The sequence below is a fragment of the Trachemys scripta genome, chromosome 15 (assembly GCF_013100865.1).
Source record: "Trachemys scripta elegans isolate TJP31775 chromosome 15, CAS_Tse_1.0, whole genome shotgun sequence".
Taxonomy (NCBI): domain Eukaryota; kingdom Metazoa; phylum Chordata; order Testudines; family Emydidae; genus Trachemys; species Trachemys scripta.
The window spans coordinates 4,659,713-4,686,636 of record NC_048312.1 but is presented as its reverse complement, the minus strand read 5'-3'; the positions used below and the strand labels follow the sequence as shown (position 1 = coordinate 4,686,636).

General features: G+C 48.4%; 1 protein-coding gene across 1 annotated transcript in view; it reads left to right on the top strand.

Moving 5' to 3' along the window:
* Positions 1 to 26,924, top strand: part of WSCD2 (WSC domain containing 2) — an 87,704-nt gene that overhangs the window by 27,566 nt on the left and 33,214 nt on the right. The window contains exons 3-5 of the mRNA XM_034791360.1: positions 6,349 to 6,463; positions 10,489 to 10,673; positions 25,042 to 25,163. Coding sequence (XP_034647251.1) covers positions 6,349 to 6,463; positions 10,489 to 10,673; positions 25,042 to 25,163 — 422 coding nt within the window. The remainder of the gene's footprint in view (positions 1 to 6,348; positions 6,464 to 10,488; positions 10,674 to 25,041; positions 25,164 to 26,924) is intronic.

Below are 26,924 nucleotides of genomic sequence, written 5' to 3'. Positions count from 1 at the left end.
GGCTGTAAAAAATAATTGTGAACAAAACCCCTGGCTGTAGAATGAGAGGTTGGAATAACATCCCTTTGGAAACTTGTCCCCTTGTTCACACTAGGGATAGTGCCCTGCCCAACTGGAACATGTTGCCTTTGTACAATATCATCCAGGCCCCAGTCCTGCATAACTTTACTCAGATGAGTAGCCTATTGGCTTCATTCATGAGTAAAGTTCTTCATATGAATCCGGGTTTGCAGGATGATGCACAAGATACATAAAGTATCTAATGCTTTTCTGCTCATCATAACTTAAAACCAATGTAAACATTTAATTAAAGTCTTGGAGGGGGGAAATATTTGCTCACGAACAATGGCTTGTAGCCGGGAGCAAATTTCCTTTGTTGGGCTTGACCAACCTGACATTCCTTTAAGAGCATCATAAGCCCTGGATTGTCACTGCATGATGCAGCAAGAACAGGATGTGCATGATGCTGCTAGCACAGAGATTACTCGGCCTACTGCAGATTTGCTCCTGCTCTCCTTTCTCTCTCCCTGGCCCCGTGTGTCTCCCACTTCCTTTTGCATTGTCCAATAATTCTGACCTTTCCTATCTGCCTGGTCCAGCTGCCTCCAGCTTCTCCACCTGCCCAAGCCACTTCTTGCCTTTAGAACAAAGAAAAGCAAATACATCTCCGGCCACAGGAGGTCAGAGACAAATGCTGTGGCTGTATTTTAAGAAGGCCTAGGTAACTTTATGTCCATTGCTAGCATTTGTCCTTGTGCATGCTAGGCTAGGGGGAATCAGACCTCACACTTCAGGATATATCTTGTCGCCTAGAGATTGTTGTAGGGATGCATGAGAACAGAAAGCCCCACCTAACAGAATTCCGGGCCTGACTTCCTTACACTTTAGAAACTCCTGGGCTCCAGGCCCTGTTTCTGAAGAGCTCCATGTTGCAGAGTGAAAGATGGAGTGGGCTTCCTTCCTTGTGCATTAGGCCCTCGAGCATCTCTGTGATTCTCTGCGGCGTGCAAGATGGAGCGCCAAGCACGTTGCCTTTCCCTGTTCCCTCCCCAAGCCTCGTGTAAAACACACACGTTTGTATCCTGGAACAAACGTCTGGAGAGTGTCCACACCTGCTTCTACCAAGGCGCAAACGGCCCTGAGCTAAGCGGCAATCCGTTAACTCAAGGTAAAAAAGACTAGGAAGCAAATGCCCCCTTACAGGAAACGTCACCCAGCAACCAGGTTAATGTCACCCTTTTGCCCAGCGCACAACGTCCTCCTCGAGAGGCTGAGCCAGCAGATCTGGTGACAATCAACTGCACCAATAAAAATAAAAAGCAAAGACCGAGAGGTGCCTCAGTTTCTCCTCGCAATGTATTGCCAGCTCAGCCCTTGATGTGGAAAGCTGCTTCCTACAGTCGGGGCCAGATCCTCAGTTGATGTAGCTCAGCACAGCTGCACGAACGTCAGTAGGCCGGTGCTGATTTATATCCTTGTTCAGAATCTGACCTTTCTTCAGTATTTTAAAATTCATTTGATTCACCACCATTCTATCCTCTTGTCCCGTTTTTCTTCTTCCAAGCCCTTCTGGTAAGAGCATTTTTTCTACTGGTGAGACTTCCGTTCTAAAGTTAGCCATGGTTTATGCGTAAACTTATGAAAAAATATGATGACTTTACTGTAATTTTAAGAATTGCTGCTTTTCCATCAGGGAAATCATGTAGTTTTTACATGCAAATCGAAAACCAATGGACGGATCTTTTTGTGGGTGCAAGATTTAAGTTGCACAGCGCAGCATTTGAAACCAACAGGCAGGGCCAAATCCCGAAGACCTGAGTGGGTTTTTACTCAGTCCTTGCTGAGGCAAAGACTTCTGTTGACTTTGATGGGGTAAAACCTGGGTTTAATGCCAAGCCTGCTGCCATCAGTGGGGGGAGGTGGGGGGGGTCTTTCGTTGTTAGCACTGATGACTTTGTTCCAAAGACGTCTTTGCCCAAGCATGTGTGACGGCTGCCATCTTAGCTGACAGGCCGGGAATTGAACTGGCGACCTCCAGTGCTAAAAGCCTGAGCTAAAAAAGCCAGGCTTGTTGCAGCCATTGGGGCTGTAACGGTGCATTTCTTCTGCCGAGCAGCACAGTGGGGGTCCTTTGACACATGCTCACCAGAGGGTTACACCTGCACTCTGTGATTTATCTGCTGTAGCTCTGTGGTGCTGATGGGACTTGTGCACAGTAGGTGGGGGACCCGCCCCAGCCTCACCATCTGATTCCAAGTATTCGCCGTGCCTGCTGGCACTCATTTCCTAAGCATCTCTGCCGGGTTGTCTCGGCTCTCTCACTTGAAGTGCTAGGTATTCTGCCTCAATCTGGAATGCGGAGAATCAACTGACTGGTGCTAAACATGATGGATTGAGCCATCTTCCTGGCCTTGGTTGCCGTATTTTTTTTTTTTAATGTAAGGCAAGTCCTTGAAAGGACTGTGCTAATTATATACTATATAGCTTATGGTTTGTCTGAATTAGCCCTGAAACAACTGTTCACTCTGCAAATACAAGGAGCCTTTGCTCTGAATGACCTGGGATATTGTTAGCTGATAGGTAAAAAGAGAATTCGTCCCCTGATAGATAGTGCTATCAGGCTGCTAGAGAGAGTAAAGAGCGGGGAGCAATAAAGATAAGGTGAGCCGAAACACCCACAATTAGCTTTGCCTGCAGCTACTGGAAGTGCCCTCTTCAGGCAAAGGGCTTGCCCTAGACTCTCCAAAATTCACACTTACTGTTCAGAGCCAGAATTGAATCCCGTAGCCACAGGCTTGCCCATAGAAATGGGTGAAAATGTGGGGAAATAGAGGAGAGAGAATGCAAATACTGGAAAGTGTCCTGCTCTACCTGTATAGCTGTGGCATGATCTGCGAACCCACAAGGAAGAGACAGCACCTGGCTATGTGCCCCAGGCCGAACCTTGGGATACAGGACCCGTCTTCACACCCATCCTCACGTTGTGCCTGGAATAAGGAACCAAAGCTCAATTGTGTGTAGCCCTTTGGCCCCTTCACACCATTCCGGCAGCATTAATCCAAAGGGGCTTTCCACTGGGAAATACCTGAGCATAGGGCTTGCTCAGGTTGTGTCCAATTTACATAGCCAGCCTGACATTGTCCACCTCTTTACCCTCTGCCCTAGGGGCTATCGCTGGAGCACTTCTCTGCTTTGGCTAGTCTCAGCTGCTGCAAGGTATTTTCTACTGGCCGGCTCTCAGACACTACAGAGGTGAATGCAGTACAAGAACCTCTATAGATTCAATTTTTTAAATATAATTTCAAAGAATAATATTGATGTTTATTTGTAAGGCTTTTTTATCCATTTAAATATTAACAGTTGCACATACAATTTTGATCTATTTAAATTTTCACAGGAAATTGGGGGTGGGTCAGACAATAATTATTTAATGACAACAGACATGGAAATTGAAAAAAGTTAAAGCTGTAGAAGAATTAAAACACAAATTGTCAACATCCCCTGTCAAAATATACCAAGTAAAAGTCCTTAAATCAAACTCTAAGTTCTCAAGCAGCATTTTTTTTTTACTTTGCCTCTCTGTAAATGTCGATGATTATCAATGGAGATATTTTGCATCGGTTTGCGTGTGCTTGGTAAAATCAGCATTGACTGACATTGACCAATAAAAATCGAATCCTTCCAAGCTTAGATATAGAATAGAATAGAATAGAATAGAATAGGGGCTGTTGAAGTTGAGTGTAATTTAGAGCAGCCTTGAGGCTGATCTAACTTATGCTGGGGGCCAGGCCAAGGACAGAGGGAGGTGCCACAATGTATGAAGCTGCCTTTGCTGCCTCTCTGTTCTTGCACCAAGTGTAGCTCAGCTGGGACTGCCCACTCTGTGTTCATGTCCCCTGCCTATTCCTGTTCTGCATCGGGAGCTACACATCCCAGGCGTTGCATCCACCTGCCACTGGCCCTGTTTCTGTGGTTCATCCTGGGACACAGGCCGTAGCCTGATTCTCCTCTCACGTACACTAATACTTCCATGGACGATAATGGAGCTACTCCTGGTTTACACGAGCACACTTGAGGGGGGTGGTGGAATGAGGCCTACTATTATCACACCCTCACCTATTTCCGTGGTGCGTCTTGGAGGTAGACCCCTTTCCCTTTGCCTGCAGGGTGCACCTTCGGCTGGCTGGCAAAGCATTGAGCTACATAATCAGAGGAAGGAAAACCCGCTGAGTGATTTGGAGCCAGGCAATGTTCTGTCATTAAACTCTGTGAGCAAGGTAATTCCTGACCTGAAAGGAGCAGGGAAGAGGAGAGGACAGCAAGGAGAACTTCCGAACAAGGGAAAAGATGGACAGAGCTACGCGGCTCATGTCGGGCAGTGTGTGAAGACATCCCATTTCTTGGCAATCCTGAGCAGCGCAAATCACAGCAGCCAAGCAGCAGAGCCTGCCAGTCAATTGCCCTTTGCCTGCCCCCTCCCCCAGAAGCTGACCCCTGAAAGAGAATGAGAGGGGGAAATCTAACGCTGAACCACAGCAGAGAAAACAGCCGAGATGTTAATGACCGTGCACAGGGCTGGGATTCTGCAGATGGAAAGGGGAACTTGTCCCCAAAACCTCAAAGGGAAGAAAAGTTCGTTCAGAAAGAGAAGCCAACGGCTGTGAAATGGCAACGCCTGCAGTTCTCTGTGCTACCCATCTAGTGTAGTGCCCGTCACCCCACTAGCAGTGGAATCATCTCTATTGAAACAAACAGCAGGTAACCATTTAGGGTTGCACTGCGCCTGGTCCGTGGTTTGTGTGTGTGCACGTGTGTGTGTGTGTGTGTGTGTGTGTAGGGGGAGGGATAAGGAGTCTTCCTACATCCTCCACTTATAAGGAGCAGCTCCAGTAGGGTTGCCAACTTTCTAATTTCTGAAAACTGGACACAGCAGGAGCGCCAGAACCTCCCCTGGTCCCGCCTCTTCCCGAAGCCCTGCCCCTGATTTGCCTCTTCCCCAAGGCCACGCCCCTGCTCACTTCTCTCCATTCCTCCCCGTCACTCACTGCTCTCCCCTCTCACCCTTCCTCGTCGCTCGATCCTCTCCACCTCCCTCCCCTCGCCAGTTGGCCTCCCTCTGCTCCGGGGCTGGGATGGGAGCTGCAGCCCCTGACACACAGCCTGCCTACCCACGAGATGCAGGCAGGGGGCCGTCCCAGTTGAGCAGGGGCTGGTACGGGTTGATGACCCAGTACGCCCCCACCCGCGGTAACCAGACTTTTGGTGTCCGGTCAGTACATCTGACTGGACACTGTATAGGTTCCCTTTCGACTGGACTTTCCAATCAAAAACCGGACAGCTGGCAACCCTAAGCCCCAGTCATGTTTCCTGCCCTCATAGAGGCAAGGAGAAGGTTTGGTGGGTGCAGCTTGGCCACGTCTGTGGAGCGGGGAGCAGGGGTGCACTCCCTATGCACACTGGACAGTCTTGGGAGTTATTCTGCCCCAGTCTGGCCCTTAGTCACAACATGATGATACAGGACCTGATCCCAAGCCCACTGAAGGCAAAGCAAATCTTTCCACTGAATTCCAGGGCTCTGGATCAGGCCCGCGGAGAGGACTTTGCGTGTGGCAATGGTTGTGGGGATGCCCAGGGTGGGATGGCATCGAGAGAACCAGCACTGGGCTTGGGATGTTTAGCCCCCTGGGCCCATCCCTGGATGGAGCCAGGATGCACAGCAAGTAGCAGGATTCTGGGTTGTGCACGGAGGTTTGTCTCCAGAACCCAGCTTAGAAGTTCTGATTGCACAGCTGGGAGGGCTCTAATGGCCATGGCGTTCTGCCGGCCGGGAACCAGAGTAACGCAGCCATGAACCAGGCCCCGTCTGGATTGTGTTTCTAGCCGCTGCATTCTCAGCTTCCCAACATTGCAAATTACCTCCCCAAATTCAACCCCCTTAGCCCCTTCCCCAAGCCCAATGCTGCTGAGGCGAGCAGAACCTCCCACTGAACTAGGGGCTGTTTCTTTAGTGATGGTTCCTTTGCGGATGTGCAGCGACTGGAGTTAAACAAGCGAATGAGTTAAGCATTTGGCCTTCCAGGGTTCTGAAAAACTCATTTTGTTTCCCTTCCTTCTCGGGAACCTGCTTTATTTGCCTGTGTATTCATTCCTTGCACCTACGGGGGTGCTTCGCTGATGGATTCCTGCTCCCCCTCTCCCTCCCCTTGACTTGCATTTCTAGGCCAGCTGAACTAACTCATGTTGAAGAGGTGAAAAATAATATTTAGCCAGAGGCTCGGATTCGGAGAGAGAGGGAGACATTGGGAGTCTCGTAACAAGCCGAATTCTTCTTCTCTTTCTTTTCCCCAGCAAAATACATTGGTTGCTACGTGGACAACACTCGCCGTCGGGCGCTGCGTGGCGTGTCCTTCTTCGACTACAAAAAGATGACAGTGTTCCGTTGCCAGGACAACTGTGCCGAACGGTAGGGTGGTAAATGAACACAGCGTCTTCATTAATTTCAGCACATCAGCAGCGTCTCTCTCTTGTCGGCTCAAGCACTCCAGTTTCTTGGCCATTTTCCTTCTGTCTCTCCCCCCCCCCCCCCCTTAACCCCCCCCCCCCGCCCCCTGGGATGTTTTAAAAGATCCTATTTTTCTCACCAGGAAAAGGCCAGGGCAGTTGATGTTTCTCATTTGGGATGAAAATGCTGTCCTGATTAGAGGGGAGCCTGAGGCCCTTTCGCTGAGCTCCACCCACTGACAAAACCAAAACCCACTGACCAGATTTTCCAGCCTCCCCAAACTACCCTGGTTTTAGGCCCATTTGCTTTGGATGAAATTCACCCTGTGCAGCAAGCCCTTCAATGCCACATACGCCCTCAGCCCAGGGTATAGTGCTGTACAGGCCGCGCGTTGGCCCTCTGCACAGAGTTCCCCTTTACACAGCACGAGAACCAACCGGGACCCAATCTCCAGGCCTGGAGAATACACCTTTAGTGCAACGACTGCACCGTGGGCCAAGCTGCAAGTCACAAGACACAGGCTAGTGACGTGGTTTCACATGAGACAGCCGGCATCTTTCCAGGCTGCTCGGTGTGGCCTTTGAATAGCAGTAATTGCCGCTCACCCCGGAATCCCTTTTTGTTTTGGGGAGAGGGTGGGGAAAATACAGTGATCTCCAGGTGAATGAACATCTGAAACCTTTTATTACATATGTGGCCTGGAAAAGCTCTTCCGCCCCGAGCATCGTCCCAGACATATAATGTGATTCCGTTGCCTTGATTACCATAATATCTGCGCATCTCACACATATTTACCCTCCCAGCACCCTGATGAGGTAAGGAAGTGTCATTAGCCCCATTTTTCAGACGTCAACTGAGGCCCAGAGATCTTAAGTGCCAGATTTTTAAAGGAATTGGAGCATCTAAAGATACAGAGAGTAGGCACCTAATGCCCATTGAAACCAATTATTGAAATCCCACTAGGGACCTATCTTCATCTTTAAACGCTTGCATTGCTTTAAAAATCTGACCTTATTCAAGGTCACCCAGGGAGTCTATAATGGGGAAGGGGGGGTTGAACCCTAAACGCTCACATCCGAGTATCAGTAGACACGGGGGCGCCTTCCGTGATGCCTTTGACCGGAACTTTAAGCTAAGCGCTGTCTAGGTGCCTGTCTGAATGTAAAGCTGGAGGGATGCATTAACACAGAGCGAGGAAAGGCATTTGGAAACAATTTGCTGCTTCTAAACATTCCACCAGCCACTCAGCGTTCCACGCACCAGCTCCTCCATTGCTGGGCCTTTGAAATGCACTGAAGAGGGTCTGTGTATTGCCAGATAATCCCTCCTCTAGGCTCCATAGCAGACATTCTCACTCCTGTGTCTTCTGTAAAGTCGAGAGGCCAAAGCCCAGCACGCGGAGCCTACACATGTCTGTGACATTCTTGAGCTTTTCCATTAGTGCAGCCATTGATACAGCAAGTGGAGTCCTGCTCGCTGATCCCCGGCTCCTCCCTGCAATCTTTCCTTGCAACGGCCACATCAGCAGGGCGGGAGACAGAATAGGAACTGAATGATCACCCATTGGTCCAAACTATATTGGACATGCAGGGATAAAGCTGTAGCTGGACCTCTAGCTCACTGCCTGTTGTGCAAGTACCCGGCTGGATGGGCACAGACTTGTGCCTGCCCTTTGCAGGGGCAAACACCTGCTAAAACATCTAATGCTTCTGTGTGCCCTTTACACAGCCTGGGAGTCTACAAGTGTTAGCATCTGCACCTTAGAAAGGAACATTGCCTCCTGTTGGGTTCGTGGGTGCAAATGCTAAGGTTTACCCCCGGGCAGCTGTTAGACAATTGAAAAGATGCATGCAGCGTTGGTACACGCACAGGTGTTTGCAGATGACAAATGCAGCTGCAGGTTCGTGTGCATGCGATGTTGCACATGTGTAGCTGCTGGCTGACTGCTAAGCACCAACGTGACTGGATAAGTGAAAGTGTGTCTCTTGACTGAGTTGCCACACAGTACACCACAAGATTATTTGGATTGTAAAGTCCCAGGTGTGGGGATCTTCTCTAGCATTGAGCTCAGCCCTGCTATTCAACAACTAATGATAATAATAAAATAATCTGAGAGTTTGCCCAGCAGCTCTCTTACTCAGCAGAATTGCGGCATGACTGGCATCTGCCTGGAGAACCCGTGTCACCCCTAGTGCTAGTCGATTTTCCATGGCAAGCTCTGACCCTTGTCTCTAAAGGCAAAGGGGGTTCATCTCTATGTTCAGTTTTCAAGCCCACTCCTGGTTCAGATAATGTTGCAATCTCTTCGTTTCAAACCCAATCGGTATCAACTAGCGGAGCTTTCTGACTCTGAGGCCCTGGAAAGTCTTGTTATTTCACCCGCAACACATATAATGTCCTTTTTGCCTGTAAGTAATGTTGCTGTCTCTTGCTTTATGATCTATAAGATGCACTAAGCACTTTTTCTTTTAAAGTGATGCTCCTTCCAGCTGGTGTCTAGTAAATCATCAGCAATGGACACACACATCCAAAAAAATCAAACACACTCTTGTTCAGAGAACTTTAGCTGTAACATGACTGCTGTGGCAACCAGAACCCTGAAATGGCTCGCGGCAAGCTGATCTCCCGTTGTGCCCAGTACTTGGAGCAATTTAGATTGACTCTAGAGTGGCTGAATTGTTATGGAGAATTCTAAATGCAGCAGAATCCAGATAATGCCACAAGCCGGGATTGGACGACAGGGGATGGATCACTCGATAATTACCCTGTTCTGTTCATTCCCTCTGGGGCACCTGGCATTGGCCACTGTTGGAAGACAGGACACTGGGCTAGATGGAACATTGGTCTGACCCAGCATGGCCGTTCTTATGTTCTTATCAGTATCTTAATCAGTGTACCAGCTTAACTGACGCAACAGCCAAGCAATGGATTCCAGGCTGGCCTGCTTCTGATTCAACGGGGCTGATTCTGATCTCACCCCCAGGTGACGCTGGTGTAACTCTGTTTCCTTAAAGGAATTACTCCTGATTTGCACCTGTTGAAGTGAGATCAGAATCATGTCTGGTTTCGCTAAATACTGGATAAATAGTGCACTGGTCAGTTTAAATGGCTCACCTGGTGCAATCTGGATGCCTGAGTTAACAGATGTGACTTGGGGCTTCCTGGTAGAGATTATCCAGAGTGTTCTCCCCAGCACCTGTTGTTCACCATTGAGAGCCTGATCCAAAGCGCATTGAAATCAGAGAGGTTAGGACCAGGCTTAGGAAAGTCAAACTAGCCTTAATAAAGGTTTCCAAAATGTGCAACTGTTTTTGCATCACCTATTTTGAGTGCAGCTCCTCTTGATTTGACAAGCATTGACCTGCCAGGGCAGTGCGCTCCCCAGGGCCACCGGGAATGGGATGTGCCTGTGATGGGCACATTTCTCTTCCCCCTGTGGTCTGTGTCGGGGAAGAGCCCAAGAGTACTTGGAAGGAAAATCCACCAGCTATTGAGCGAAATTCCCCTTGCAGATCTGCACGTGAAACTCTCTGTGCATAACCAGGGCTGCTGCAGATAATCGTGGGAAATCTGCACACACAGGGCCAAATCTTGAGACCTGCTAATGTGAGCAGGAGAGGTCAGCACCACTCAGGATTCGGCCGATAGCAACAGCTAGGGATCAGAGTTGCAACCCACTGTGTGGAGCGGAGGGGAGAATTTATGCAGGAGAGACTTTCCACCACGTCTGTCTCGTGCGGCGGGCTCTGAGGAACCTCAACCCTTTCCAGATTAAACACGTCCCGCACTGGGGAACATTGACATTCCCAGCGCCTTGAACTGCTCGCCCACCACTGATCTCATTAGGGTTTTGAACCGTCCCCTCTGGCAGGTGCAAGAACTCAGGGGGTCAGATCCTCTACTGACTTCCAGTAGGTTTACCTGGGCCAGGCTCTGTTGTTTCACTGTGTAAGGGATGCTGCTCTGACTGTGGTTTCTACCTCCAGGGGTTACTTGTACGCCGGGTTGGAGTTCGGTGCAGAATGTTACTGTGGACACAAAATCCAGGCCTTAAATGTGAGCGAGTCTGAATGTAACATGGAGTGCAAGGGAGAGAAGAGCAACATCTGCGGAGGTGTGAACCGTCTCTCCATTTACCGGCTGGAGCTGGCCCAGGAGTCCGCCAGGAGATGTAAGTAATAACTGCGCCGCTGTCGGAAACGGAAGTTAATGAAAATGGATGGGCAGGTACAACATGGAAACAGGGAAAGTGCCTGGCTGGAAGCATTTGCATTTCCCAGAGCTTCGTGCCCACCTCTTTGGGTGAAATGCACTCTGTGGGCTTACCGGGAGGGTGCATTTCATCCCTGGTGATCACAGCAGCTGGGAACACTGTGCTCTCCTCTTCTCATGCTCAATTCATGCTGATGTTTGTAGCCCAAAGTGAATAGTGAGACCCAGGCTGGGGAGCCAATGTACCTCACGAGTCTGAGAGCTTGGCTTTGGCTGGGCTCTGATGCTTTCCTGCAATGTTCAGAGGTGTCTCTGAACTATCCGGACTTCCCCAGCTGTGGATGACTATGAGCTCTCTGGCAAGAGCTCCAGCACCTCTTGCTTCTGGCTGCAGGGAGGAGTTCAATGAGGAGAGATGCTCCGGAAGGGGCATCCCAGGCACAGAGGGGCTGGGCTGCTCTCTTAACTGAGATTGTTTCCAGAGAAATTGCTGGGGTTTATTTGGGGGAACGCTTGTGCCAAGAGGCGTGGCACACATTGTGCTCTCAAGGTGGCCAGACTTAGGCTCCAGTGTTAGGGACAACTCCCATACTACCCACACCCCTTCTCTGAGACAGGGGAAGCCGACTCCTGCAGTAAGAGTGAACTATGACGGGACAATAGCTTGGTTTTAGACTCACACCCTCTAGGTCCTGTGGTGCACTATATGGTAAATGTAGGGCCACTTCAAGCAGCCATTCTGTGTCCTTCTGCTATAAAGAAAGGGGAACTTTATATTCTTCCCATCAACTTTGCCTGGCCTCTTTCTCTTTTCCAAGCTTCGCCTCCCCCCACGTTCCTCGTACGAGTGCTGGGCAACTTTGAGCCATAAAAGAGGAGATGCGGGGAGGGTTTGATGAGCCCTGGAACCCCCGCTTACTGGCTTTCCTAAAGCCCCAGTTAATCTTCTAGTCCAGTGCATAGTGCACTAGACTGGGAATCAGGGGTCCTGGGTTCTGTTCATGCTGCTGACCTGAGGTAAATCTCTTAATTTTTCTGCTCCCCATCGGTAAACTGGAGTTAAAGATATTCACCTTCCTTTGTAAAGTGCTTGGAGATCCACAGAGGACGAGCACTATAGAAGAGCAAAGTGTTATTATTATCTTCTGTCATTCAGGAGTCTGGAAAGGGTGATGGATCGAGTGGTTTGCCACTGGGGAGCCCTGCTCTTACCGGCTCTTGTCATTCTTCACAAGGAAAGATAAGGAGAGGCTCTCATTGCTGGTCCTAGATTCTGAGCTCAGATACACTGATGTGTATCTGGAGTAATTTGAGGGGAGTTACTCAGGATTTAACCTGGCCTGAAGTCAAAATCTGGACACAGGCCCTTTAATTCCTCTTCATCCCGCAAGGAGGGAGAGACCTTTGAATTAGGAATGTCATGTTGTTCCATTTGTCCTGCAGAAATGATGCCTGCGGAGCTGTGGGTGGGCATCAGAACTGAACGTGGGCACTTGCTGTTCCTCTAGGAGATGAAGAATATACACGGGCTCCAGAAAGGAATGAGTGGACTTCCATTCCGCTCTCCTTTGAACACATGCTCTCTCCTGCTCTCTCTTAAAGGGACTCCTTTTGGCTTCCAGTTAAGTTGAATAATACTGTAATTACCCCCCATTCTAAGCCTTTTTTCTGACACTCTTTGGCGGAAGCTGCCAAGAACGGTGTCGTTGTGATGGTAAAGTGTGCAGCAGCCGTCAAATTACTCCAACTGGGGTCTTGCCATAATCATTTTAATAAGGATGGATTGACTTCACTGGCATAATTTAGCAACAAATAACGAAAAGAAGAAAACTCGATGCCGTGTGCTTTCTGTGATGAACTATATGCCAGATTTTTTTCCTTTACAAAGATACAAGGCAGTACATGGTTAACATGTAAATCTGGGCACTGGGAAGCCCTGGGGTTTGAACTACAGGAGAACAAGATTCCATATTAATATCAAGTACCATTGGGCAGTTGTAGAAGCAGAAATCTGAAGAGCGGTAAAACTTTCATCTCATTTTGGGTGTTGGCTTTAGTGTGCAGGTGTTGGGAGGGCGGTGTTGGTGGGCTGTGATCGGAGGTCAGCTGAGATGATCTGGTGGTCGCTTTTGGTCTATGAGAGGAGGCAAGGGCCCTGGCCTCAGAACAAGTGCAGAATGATCTCTAATGCACCTTAGGCAAGACAGCCAAATGGTGAGAGACTTGCTCAGGTCAGCAGCAGAGGTGGGAACAGAACGTAGGTCTCCTGAACCACTCCAGTGCCCACTCCCTGGCACTCTGTTGCCTCTCATTGTGTTTCCAGGCAGGGCCTGATTTTTCCCCAGTTCTCTGCCTGGCCTGGCTGAGATCAAAAAAGGCCAAGTCACTTGCCCAAGGGAGCAGCCCATTCGATTCACAACAGAGGTTCTCAAAGTGTGGAACTATGGACAGCAGAGCACTCGGAGAACCAGCTGGTCACATGGTGCTGGCTCCCAGCGGCTAACCTGCATTAAAAGAAACTCAAAATCCATTCACTGTTTCCCTACTGTGATGTTTTCAGGTTGACAGGCACGTGGTTGTCACAGGGATGTTATGGGGCGGTGGATGAGAGGGAAAGTGTCTATGAGACAATCTGAGTGTCGAAATGTGGTCCGCCCAGTGAAAACGTGGAGGAATGCCTGCATTGCCCAGTGATGTGCACTTTGCTTGTTTCGGCGCATCCCACTGTTGTTGTGCAAAGCAAAGTCCGCAGCAACCTTGTGCTCGTTTGTGTCTTCCGTTGTAAGTGGTGAAATGCTCTCCATTAAAACTGCAGCATTGGTGCATCCCCCTCAGCAGCTATCCTGAAATGTTAAAGATGTTACAAACCTATAGGACACTTCTTATAATCAAAGGGCCTTTCCCTTGCAGTGAGCTGGCATTAGCGTTTGCCAGAAACAGAAGAGTGGGGAGAGAGAGAGAGTCTTGGGGAGCTGACGTTCTCTCAGAGAAGCTGTGTTATTAATTTACAGTGAAAGGTGTGTCAGCATGGACCTGTCAGACCTCATTAACCTTAATGCTGAGTTGCAGATGTCAGGATTATTTGCAGTATTACAAAAGAGCTGTGAAATGGACTGTCTGAATCGCATTGCATACTTACAGGACTTTCATAATGAAGCCAGCACCAGCTATGCAGTGAGCCTGGCTAATTAGTTCATTCCTGCCAGGCAGACCAAAGCCTTCCTGAGTGATTGCTTGGTAAATATGCCAAATGATTTGATTTCTCGGATTGAAAACAGAGGCATAATCGTTCTTGTTTGGGGCAGACAGTGCCTGGCTGGAATGTGAGCAGCATGGAGCATACGGATTTCAAATGATTTGCGTCTGCAAGTTAGACTGGTTTAGCAACAGATAATAATAGATAACGGATTCCACTTTGATGTTATTACTTATTATTTGAGGTGGCCCTACAAGTTGTCTATACTATTGACTATTTGTGCTACTGTGGTACCTAGCGGCCCCAGGCATCAGCCAGGCCCCCATTGTGGTAGGCCCTGTACAAACACAGCACAGAAAGCCAGTTCCTGCTGCAAAGAGCTTCCAATCTGAGTGTGAGACAAGAGACAACAGATGGAAACAGACGGACAGTGGAGCAGATGGAAACAATGAAATAATATTGGTCTGTATGATAGACAGCGGTTACAGCACAGAAGTGTCCTATAGCACTTCCCATCTGGTGATCTCAGATAGTTTTCAAGTACTACTGAATTAAGACTCCTAAGCCCTCTCAGAATGATCATTCCTGATTTCTGCAGGACCCCACGGGCAACAAAGTCATCCCCCTTTTAGAGTTACTCTTTGAGGCCTATCTGTCATCCAGTTTTGAATCCATTGGATGTGTGTCATGTTTATTTTGGCCCGTTCTGGTTTCTTAATGAAAATGTCACATGGTAGCAAGTCAAATGCCTTACAGAAGTCTAGTATCAGGGGGTAGCCGTGTTAGTCTGTATCTACAAAAACAACAAGGAGTCTGGTGGCACAGATCTGTTAGTCTTTAAGGTGCCACCAGACTCCTTGTTGTTTTTACAGAAGTCTGAGGCCTTGTCTGCGCTACACTACGAACAGGGGAGGTGCACACACTACAAAGCTACTTTTGGCGGCAAAACTCTGCTGTTTTGCCGACAAAATAAAACCACCACAACAAGAGTTGCAGTGGGGGAGGTCCAGGTTGGATATTAGGAAACACTATTTCACTAGGAGGATGGTGAAGCACTGGAATGCGTTACCTAGGGAGGTGGTGGAGTCTCCTTCCTTGGAGGTTTTTAAGGCCCGGCTTGACAAAGCCCTGGCTGGGATGATTTAGCTGGGAATTGGTCCTGCTTTGAGCAGGGGGTTGGACTAGATGACCTCTTGAGGTCCCTTCCAACTCTGATATTCTATGATTCTATGATTCTAAGAGGCATAAAGCTTTTTGCAGCAAAGTTAAAGCAACAGAGCGTCAGTGCCGTCTCTGCTGTTTGTTTTGTCGACAGAACTGGCTTCCCCCAGTATCCCACAATGCCTGCCGTGACCGCTCTGCTCACTGGTTTGATCTCTGCTGCCCTGCAGCCATGCGCCCCTCCCCTTTCCGAGTTCCGGGAAGTATCTGACAGCTGAGTGCGCTGCTCCCTTTGGGGAACAAAGAGCAAATCATGGAAGGCTCCTGTTGTGCCCTGCACGGGAGCACAGCGGCAGGCAGACTGCGGGGGGGAGGGACGGGACTGCTGCAATGCTCTGACATTCCTCATCATGGAGAGCTCCCAGAGCCGCTCTGGATGCTGCTCCCCGCAGATGAGGCGGCTGTGGGAGAACTTGGAGGGAATCACAGAACCAATCACAGAATCACAGGCAGGCAGAGCGGGCTGCTTCAGGAGAGACCAGTGTGCCAAGGAGAGCCAGGGGCTGATGTGGGGGTGGGTGGGTGGGCGGGAGTCTCCCTCACCCTGCCTCAGGATAGATCAGTCAGCCTGCTGTCTCCCCCGCCCCAGACACACCACTCTCCCCCCCCCCCGCATTTCAGTTGAAAAGCGGCTGACAATCTACTTGGATGCCCCTGGAAGGATGGGAGGAGCAACCTGCATCATGTGACGCTATACCTGCCCCATGAGGCATTGCAAACCCTTCCCAAAGCACCCTGCGGCCAGTTGCACAGTGGGATAGCTACCACAATGCACTGCTCTCTGTGTCCATGCAAGAGCTGTTAGTGTGGATGCACCCTGCCGACACAAGGAGCTAGTGTGGACATGCAACAGCGGTTTTAATTAAAGCGCTTTAATTAAAGTGCCATAACTTTTGCGGACAAAACTCATTAGTGTAGACAAGGCCGAAGTGTATTCCATCAATGCCTTTAGAGCCAAATGTTTAATCTCATCAAAACAGATATCAAGTTAGTTTGACAAGGTCTATTTTCCATAAACGCATGTTGATGGTCATTAATTACAGTACTCTCCTTTAATTCTTTTTAGTCAGTCCCATATCAGCCATTCCATTAGTTCGCCTGGGATCTATGTCAGGCTGATAGGCCTATAATTACCCAGGTCATCCTGTCTACCCGTTTTAAATATTGGCACAACGTTAGCTTTCTTCCAGACTTCTGGAACTTCCCCGGCGTTCTAAGACTTATCGAAACAACACTGATGATTCAAACAGTTCCTTGGCAGTCTCTTTTAAAACTATTGGATGCCCGGGGAATGTTTAATTTCAGGAGCTGCTGCTGAATATCGTCTTTAGTCACTGGTAGAAGGGAAAGTATTTAACCATCATATGATAATATGGTGACATTGTCTGTTTTTTCCCTATTACAAAACAGAACTGTTAACTGAACTCTCCTGCCTTTTCTGCATTATTATTTCTATTAGAGAGTGGAACATCCATTTGAATAATATAAGAACCAGCTTGAATGTCTGTCTGTCCAGCAAACCTGAATCTTTTGGGAACTTAGAGCTGTAGAGGCGAACTTTCTCAAAGACCGCCAGTCTGTAACTATCAGAGCTGGACTGTGCTGGCCAAAGATGTTGGGATGCCCGGACAGTGAATCCACCTGGTCTCCGGCTCTGAGTATCCAATTCAGCAGGTAGCTCTGATGAGAAGGTCACCTGCTGCTCCAGCCCCATTAGGAGAGTGATTCTCTGTGAAAACGTTGCCGTATTCACCAACTGGAGACCCCCTCTGGTCTCCATTCTGAATCAACAGCTTTCTCTTGGCATCCCTGTTGACCTTTGCTCCATCAGCCTTGGAGAGCAAATATAGCGTCTCTTCTACTGCAGGGGTGATGGCATTTACATTAGTCCCTGATCAACTCCTGAGCATTTATAACATGGACTGGGAGAACCACATGAGACATGGACTGTCAGTTGGCTGCCGGGGGGAGCCCTGGAAATCTCTTTGCTCCTCAGGCAACAAGCTCCCCACACGCAAAGGGTGACATTCGGATGAACAAGGATCACCTGTTTCCCTGACAAAGGGTCAGGGCAGGTCCAGGAGAAGAGACGGAAACTGAAGTGCTTCTTGCCCCACTGTCCCCAGGCACAACGCGGTGGGTATCCCAGGAGAGGATAAAAATAGAGACAGACTTTGCTCCTGGGCTTTCGCTCCTGTTCTGTGTCATAAGCAACCAGCAAAATGCAGCAATGTGAGTTTCACTGGAAAGCCTCACGCAGAAGGAACGAAGCTCATTCCGGCAAATTGCTTTTGCCCTTGTTTTGTCGTAGCTCAAAATGACTCATTCAAATGCCATTAGCAAATCTAGCTTCACAGCCATTAGGCGACAGCAGATCGTTATCATAATAGGACACAGAAAATGCTCTCCGGGCACACACAATCTGAGGGGTTTGTGGGGGAGGGGAAGTAGATGGAAGAGAATGTGTAGGAATTGATCCCTGTCTGTGGTCTGAAATGGCGAAGGAAACACTGATAGACTGAACCCTTCAGTGAAAATGTGGCTTTGTAACTTTTCTCTGCCTTTGTTTCCTCCCCTCACCATGGGGATAATTCTACCTATCTTCCAGGTGGGGTGTTCCCCTCATGCACAGGGCTATAAAGTGCTGTAAGGATGCAGCAGAGAGGAAGGACGTTCTTTTGGTTAAGAGACAACCTAGGATTCAAGTGATCTAGGTTAGTCCCTGGCTCTGCCACAGACTCCCTGTGTGACCTTGGACAAGTTGCTTAATCTGTGTGTGTTTCAGTGCCCCACCCATAACGTGGGGGTGACTGTACTTCCTTTGTTTGTCTGTTTAGATTGAAAGTCCTTTGGGACAAAGACTCTCTCGCTCTAAGGGTATGGAGAGGACCTAGCACATTGGGATCTCAACTGGGCCCTCTAGGAGGTACCAGAAGAGCCGTAATGAGATGAAAGGGGCTATGGAAGTATGAAGTTTTCTTCTGCAGTAAGTGTCTCCTTGGTGAAATGCCATGAATTAAAGGGCTTGGCTCCCCACTTCACCCTCCTGCCTTTGACAACGGACAGGAATCTCTCTCTGGCAGAATGTTCTCAGTGTCCTTTAAGAGTCCTTCACGTCAGCAGTCTCCCATGGAGAAGGCCTACCATGCTTGGAAAGGAAGTATCGAGTGGCCATGAATCAGCCACTTGACTAATGAGGTTGGTCGATGAGCTTCCAGAGGGATGCGAAATTCTGGTCACCTCCACTGCAAAGAACTTCAGTCCGATGAGCTCACTCCAGAGGGTGGTTTAGATCTCAGGAAAAAGAAATGCTTATGAAAGAGCAAAGGCTGGAGGTGGCTCTGGAGAGACGTCGTGGCCGATTCAGGAGAGCGGTTAAAAGCCAGGTCGTCTCCGTGAGGAGGAGGGAGGCCAGGTTCAGCTGGCTGGAAACTTGAGCTGGAATCTCAGCCCACTACCAAGCAGTGTCTGGCTTCTCCAGCCAGCTGGGAGATCATGTGCCAGAGCAGACAAGGAGGTCGCAGGATGCACTCATATAGGAAGCAGGCGTGAGTGGTGGCGAGATTCCTATGAGAGACCCATGTGCTATTGGGACATTGGTGATGCACTCTGTCTTCTCTACTGTGCCAGCCACTGAGGTAGCTGAGCCCCCAGGAACAATTGGAAGCACAGGCTCTGAGGGGGATTTCTATGCCCTGTTAAGGTGCAGTTCCTCGCCCCGTCACTCGGCGGTGCAGGTGGCCTGTGCTAAATCATAACCTGGAGGGCACACTGATTGTTTGCTCCACTAGTCAGTAAAGGTATCTAGTCTTTCAGTCTCCCCACCTCTGATTGCTTGATCCATCTGTTGTGTCCTGCCTGATACTTCTCTCTGGGGCAGGGCCTGCCTTCTTTATTTGTTTGGCACAATGGGACCCTGATGTTTTGACTGGGGCTCGGAGGCATCTACCATAATAACCATCAATAGGAAGGGCAGAATTTGCAATTTGCAAGTGACACTGCATTGAAACTATTTGAGACTTGCATTCTGATTCCATATGCAATACAAGCTTTGTACACCTGGGTGCCGCACAGGAATCCAGACACAGTATGGAATTAGCTGATTATGAGAGTAGCCAATAGTCACGAAAAGAACCAGCTGATTGGTCCACGGGACGTTAGACCCTTTCAATTCATTGAGCGTACCTCTGGGCCCAGGTAGCCTGTAACAGCTTGCTGATCAATGCCTTCTTTCCCCGCCGACCATCTCTAATGGAGCAGAAATGTATTTAATTACTCAAGGGATGTCCATTTTTTAATATCACAAAGGATTCGTTCTCCCATGTTTTTGTTGACGAGGACTAGTTATTACAGGGATTTCCCGATGTGGTAGGTTTTATATAAGAACGTAGGAACATAAGAACGGCCATACTGGGTCAGACCAAAGGACCATCTAGCCCAGTATCCTGTCTTTCGACCGTGGCCAATGCCAGGGGCCCCAGAGGGAATAAACAGAACAGGTAATCACCAAGGGTACCCACCGGATTGGCGGGTAGTGATCGATCTATCGGGGATCGATTTATTGTGTCTAGTGTAGACGCAATAAATCGATCCCCGATCGCTCTGCCGTTGACTCCGGAACTCCACCACGGCGAGAGGCAGAAGCAGAGTCGACGGGGGAGCGGCAGCCATCGATCCCGCGCCGCGAGGACGCGAAGTAAGTGATTCTAAGTCGATCTAAGTTACATCAACTTCAGCGACGCTAGTCTCGTAGCTGAAGTTGCGAATCTTAGATCGATCCCTCCCCCCGCCCCAAGTGATCCATCCCCTGTCGCCCATTCCCAGCTTCTGGCAAACAGGCTAGGGACACATCCCTGCCCATCCTGGCTAATAGCCATTGATGGACCTATCCTCCATGAATTTATCTAGTTCTTTTTTGAACCCTGTTATAGTCTTGGCCTTCACAACATCCTGTAGCAAGGAGTTCCACAGGTTGACTGATAACGGCCTCAGATCTGGATTAGACGCCCTGCCTGTCTTATAATTAGCTAGTCACTTGACATCTAAAGGAATGAATCTGCTGTCTTTGGCCCAACTATCTAATAATGTAGTTCAGTAAATGAAATGTCTTGCTTGTTTTCAGGGGTGTCACCGTGTAGGGTAGGTCCTTTGGTGCCCTCTGGAGGGGACCCCCTTGTGATACTCCTGCATCGCAGTGACTTCCCTAGAGGAAGGTCATGCTGAGCCCAGAAAAAAAGGTGTGATGGTTTGGGGTTAAATCCCAGCTTCCTACCTACATCTGTGCTGGGCAGGTACAGTCGAGCTTGGGTTGTGCCTTAAAAGGCGGCAGTAGAAACAGATGATCAGAAACCAGCGTGAAGGTTCTGGAGGCGCAATGGCTGCTCGGATTGGTCTTATATTATTTGTTGGGTGTTAACCGGCTGTTAAAGGGATGCCATCAACTTGAAACTCACATTTCCTAGGTGGGTGTAGCTATCTCCTGGTGATCAGTGATGGTGGCAATTTTACACCTAGTGACTTGACCAAGGTTGCACAGTAAATCTGTGGCAGATGCTGGACTTGAAACCCAGGAGTCCTGCCTTCCAGTTCACTGCTGCTCTACACACCAGACTTTGTCCAAAATACTGACTGTTTCTTGAGGGAAATTTCCCCATTTCAGGAAAGTAATTCACCGGTGCATGTTCTAAGTGCAAGGTGACTTCAGCAGATCACTTTTGCTGCCTGGAAAACCCATAACCTCCCTTTGAGATAATAACGACCCACTTTGCATAAACGGAGCCAGGGTTGTGAATGGAAGGGGTGTAACCTTATTAAGTGATTTGGACAGGCGGATGAACTGTAAAACAGCCAAAGGAGAGGGAAAGAAGAGAGAGACAGAAAGGCAGAGGCCTCTGTGAATGCAGAGTGTTTCTTTAATGAGTCAGAAATGGGTTTTTGATCTCTTTCTGACTTTTTAAGGCTTTTCTGAATCTTGCCTGTAATTTCGTATTCATTGTATTCAGCCTCCCTTCATCTTTAAACCCTAGACTTGTGGGGCTCATTAGCAAGTACTTAAATGTCAAAGGGAGAGAGAGAATCTATCCAGTCAGGTGAATGATCATTTACGGTGATACTTGGATGTGTCTAAGATCTCCGGGAGGAATGGTTTGGGGTTTTTGCCAGGCTGTCCCACAGGAAAGCCAGCAGAAATCGAATTAGAAAAATGCAAATGAACACTCACAAATTGTTCATGGCACTGGCATTGCTCTGAGACCAGAAGGGAGTGGAGTACTCCAAGCCGTGCTTTGCTGCCAGCATACTCTGGGAAGGTAAGACTCTTCGCTGCAAAGCCATTGTTGATACAGACCTACAGCAGGTTTCCATTATAAAGTCAGTTTTAATCAACAGTTACCCCACTGTCGTGTGGCGTAGGCAGCCATGTACCTGGGATGACTTCGTTTCTATGTACTGCTTCTTTATATTTCCAAAACATCAGCCATTTTGTTCTCAGAGTTGCTGCAGCCTGTTACCATGAGGCACATACACTGTGCTCGCTCTGTTTCTCTTGTTTATTTTTATTCACTCACCGAGTTTTTCCTTCATCTAAACTAGCAGCCACTTTAGTTGTAAGTAAAAGTGTATGAATAATGGATTTTTTGCATGGGTGCTGGACCAATGGGTATAGTGGCGGTGCTGAGCTGAGAGCTATTGTACCAAACTGGAAACCACTTCAAGCCAGGAGGTCTTCCACACTCCCAGAACGGCTAGGTTCAGCCCCTATAATTTTTTGGTTTACTGGCAATTCAAAAACGGGGAAAAAATCACTTCGGGTCAAACCAAAATTGCATTAAAAAAATTTTTTTTTGGCAAATTAAAAAGTTGGGGAAAAGTTCATATACAGTTAAATGAAATGTTTCGCATCAAATTTGAGCATGGGAAGATGTTTTTGAATTTATTAAACTAAACAAAGGAAATCTCTAAACAAAAAGTCACTTCAAATTGAAAAATCAGAACGTTTCATTTTGAAAACATTGAAATGAAATGTTATGCTGTTTCCAGAATTTTATTTTTGTAGGGTTTTTTTATTCTGATTGAAACAATTCAGCAAAACTGACATGAATTCACAAAATGTTCAGTGGCACCGAATCTGTGTTTCTTGTTGAAAAAAGTTTTGGTCAAACAATTTCGCCCAGCTCAACTTTGAAACTGGTTGGTTGGTTTTTGTGTGTGGAAATTCATAACAAACAATATCTGAGACACCAGAGCCATTTTCTCTGCCACATATATGTTCATACTGGGGTATGTAAGCTACCACACTATGGTCACTGGGGGCAAATGTTGATTTTTTAGGGATGACCACTGCAGATGTTTGTTCTAAAAACGCATCAGAATAAACAGAACACTCAGACAGCAGAACACCCTGACCTTTCATACAGGACACTACAAAATGCACTTTGCTTCTGAAACCTCAGTTGAAAGGAGCTGTTGTTCTTTCAAAGATCTGTACAAATGGATTCGCTTATTGGGTTAGATTGTCATCATGCAGGAGTTCAACCCAGAAAGCTAGAAACAGGAGGAGAGAGGTCCATGGCAACCATGAGTTGCCTGATGCATGTTTTCCCAGGAGACAATTGCTTCTGTTCAATTTCTAATCTAGCCCCATGCCCACAACCCAGTGCCAGAGTATTTTTAAAGGCATGTTTAAGGACAGATTTTCCTATCGCAAGCAGCACTCTGAATCCTATTTCTGGGGTAAAGGTTTCTTGCCTCTTTACAGAACTGGCAACGTCACTTGGGCTTTCAAAATCCCAGCAATCCAACAGCATCATTTTGCTGATAGAGATATTAATAAACAAAGAGCCAGAGAGAGGGTTAAAAGTGGCCAGCAAGTGATGGAGGATGACAAGGGAGAGAAAAAAAAGGAACTCAGCCAAGTATGTTGAGTACCCATGGGAGGAGCAGGGCTTCAAGTGACGGTGATGTGTGGGGGCGGGCATGCAGGGTCATGTCATCGCCCCCAGATTTGCTGTTTGCCTTGTACTGAGCATGCTCAGTACCACCGCTAAAGCTGGCTGCCCTCACTCTGCCCCTCCCCCCCATTATTGACAGTCACGGGTCGTCTCTGGCTTCAAGCAAATCAGGCCAGAGACTTTCCAAGATTCACCCTGCCTTCGTGAAATGATGGAGATTAGACACAAAGTGCCAGGCTAACACTATGAGTCACTATGAGTCAACAGTGTGATGCGGTTGCAAAAAAAGCAAACCTGATTCTGGGATGTATTAACAGGTGTGTTGTGAGCAAGACACGAGAAATCATTCTTCCGCTCTACTCTGCGCTGGTTAGGCCTCAGTTGGAGTATTGTGTCCAGTTCTGGGCACCGCATTTCAAGAAAGATGTGGAGAAATTGGAGAGGGTCCAGAGAAGAGCAACAAGAATGATTAAAGGTCTTGAGAACATGACCTATGAAGGAAGGCTGAAAGAATTGGGTTTGTTTAGTTTGGAAAAGAGAAGACTGAGAGGGGACATGATAGCAGTTTTCAGGTATCTAAAAGGGTGTCATAAGGAGGAGGGAGAAAACTTGTTCACCTTAGCCGCTAAGGATAGAACAAGAAGCAATGGGCTTAAACTGCAGCAAGGGAGGTCTAGGTTGGACATTAGGAAAAAGTTCCTAACTGTCAGGGTGGTTAAACACTGGAATAAATTGCCTAGGGAGGTTGTGGAATCTCCATCTCTGGAGATATTTAAGAGTAGGTTAGATAAATGTCTATCAGGGATGGTCTGGACCGTATTTGGTCCTACCATGCGGGCAGGGGACTGGACTCGATGACCTCTCGAGGTCCCTTCCAGTCCTAGAATCTATGAATAAACATGTAAGTGTATGCCAGTGGGTGCACTCAAGCAGCTCAGAGCCCGGGGAGATACGTCTTCCTCCTCCAGCATGGCATTCCAATTGACACCCTTTCTAGGCTGGCTGGAGAAAAGCACAGAGTAGCTGAGTGAGGGGCTCTGGTGGCCGGAAGCAATAATCCTTAATCAGGCTGGCTCAATACTCTCCTTGTAGAGCAAGAGACAAAGAAACAGCAGCACAAACTCAATGAGACTTTTTTTGCTGTTTAATTCCTTATCCTCTGTTCTATGCATTGTTTGTTTTCTGGATAACCTCTCAGTACAAACATGAGGCGTTTGCATATCAACTGGTGCATTTTTATTCAAGGCAGCAAAGAGTATTTTTCCGGGTAATGTTCTAGGTGCTTTCTCAGAGTACAGCTAATGGCATTCAGTTCGAATTGGCTCCTTTACTGTACCAGAGGCTTCTTTAACTTAAAATTGTCATGAAAGTTGGATCGTTTCCTGAGAATAAGGGGAAGGGTCCTCGATAAATCCGCCGTAGTGAAGAGACGAGATTGCTCGAGGGATTGGAGCCTTTCACCATGGATTCAGATCGTGATGAGTTCAGTGATAGCCAGCCCTGTTACCAGCCAGTCACTGTTCATTGGTCTGTTAGAGATATGTAGGTGGTTGCAGACTCGTTTATATTTGCCCTCTCTTCATGGAACTAGCCCGAGGTGGTAGGGAACTGCATGGAACCGGCAGGCGTGGCAAGGGTCTATATCCTATCTCATGCCTTTGTGTGGAGGAGGATTTGGAGTGGAGGCTCTTTGCATCAGTCAGGAGGGTTTGTTCATTTGGGAGGAGGGTCAGATTACGTGTTGCTGAGGATAGCGTTTGCAGCCAGAAGGACTGGGTTTGGGTGGATTGACTGCCCAGGTTTCGTGGTGGGATGGGTGGCAGCAGGTGGAGAAGACCATGAAAGACTCTCAGAGAGTCTCGACTCGTGTCTCTTTGCACTACAGCTATTGTTGCCAGTGAACCAGACTTTTCATCTTCCGTGTCACATGGACCTTTACTAACCAGCTCTCTCTGTTCCAGATGGCAGCGCGATATTCCGCGGATGCTTCCACCGGCCGGACAACGTCTCCTTAGCTTTGCCTGTGACGGGGGTGATGCTGAACATGTCTGTGGACAAGTGTGTGGACTTCTGCACTGAAAAGGTAAGTAGGAGAAGCGAATGGAGCTCTAAGCGAAGGACCCGGCACACACCTCCAGTTTGCAATGATGTAAATCAGGAATAACCTCACCAGAGCCAAGGAAGTGACTGGTGTAACACGGGTGCAAGTGGGGAAGGATCAAGCGAAGAGTCCTTCCAGAGCTCTGCATTTGCTTCAGAATAGTTATGTTAAAAATCATACTCAATCCATTTTAATCCAGCGTAATGTAATAATTGCTTGTGTCCAAACTACAAGAGGTGAAATTTACAGCTTGTATCTTTGCCCTACAAAAAGTAGGTTCTAAATCCCAGGAGAAGGCCATGCTGAGGATCTCTAAATTTCTCCTTTCGCTTAATCTGTAACCTGCCAGGGTTTTATCCCCTGGCGGAAGCTTTACCTGTACAAATCCTATGCATGGACTTTCTGGGAGATTTGTATGCGGTTGGCCCGGCAGTGTCAGGATTTGACGTCACTGTTTCTAAACAACAAGTCACTGCTTCCCGTTTTAAAATGGTGGGACAGATTCTTAGCTGCTGTGGTGGCCATCACTCCACTGAAGCGAATGCAGCAAGGCTGATTTATACCAGGTGAGGGTCGGGGTCAGTTCCTACCCATGTTCTTGAGGTTGCTGGGCAAGTTTCTTCTCACTGGACTGGAGAGGGGAATAGGAAAAGTGTGTATTCCCGACCGTGGAATGTGTGTCCCGAGGGGAAGAGAGCAGAGAAAACAATGATCCTGGAGGACCGTGGGGGAGGCTGAGGTGGGAAGGAGAGGGGACGGAGGAGTGGGGCCAGAGAAATTGTGGGATGGGGGAGGTGAAAGTGCATGGGCAAGAGAAAGAAGATCTAGAAAAAGAAAGGGGCTCTTGAATAAAAAATGCGGCCTTGGGAAAGAGACCCAAAGAGAGGAGGATGGGGCATAGGACTTTCAAGAGAACAAATTGTAACTCTGCTTAACCTTGAGGGGGAATTTGAATGGTCCCATAGCTCCATGAGATCACTGAAGACTCACGCAGCTTATTCTTCAGTCCTTGGCCACTCTGCTGACATTGCCAACAAAGGCTGGGGTTGATAATCCTGGAGACCCCATTGTCTAGGCATTGGACATAGGCTACCCAAGAGCCTTTAGGTGACCATGAGCCCACCCCATGACCCAAGAGCCATTAGGCTTCATGAGTTTGGTCACACTGGTAACCCAGGGCCAGATTTCACCCTTGTTGGTTCTTATTTTATTCAAACAAGTAAACGGGCTTGATGGCGGAGGGAGGATGTTCACCCAGAGCGCTACAGAGGGTGAGCTGAATACTGCCCTCTGGGCAGTCGACGTTCTGTCTGGTGCTGCACCTCAGCCCTGCATGAAGGAGATTTCCTTGCTATCACCCGCAACAAACCCATCCCTCAGGACCATCAGCAGCTGACTAAGAAGGGAAGGAGGAGTGGGGCTGGACAAAAGCTTGTTTTCTTTCCCTTAATGCCCTGAAAACATGGGCAAGGACAGCCCTGCTTAGGTGGCTCCCTGCCACGTTGTCAAGGCCTTTTTCCAACCTGCGCAGACACAGTTCTGACTTGGGAATTGCAGGGTTCCTAGCGCCTGCAGGGTGAATTGGTTGAACTTGCATCTTTGGGATAATTTGGCGCCTTCTCCCAACTCTGCTCCTCGGGGGAGGGAGAATCGACTTCTACTTCAGTGTAGCTCCCTTGGTGTCAATGGGGCTACCCCCATTGACACCAGCTGAGAGTTGGCCCCTGGGGTAGGGTCTCTCTG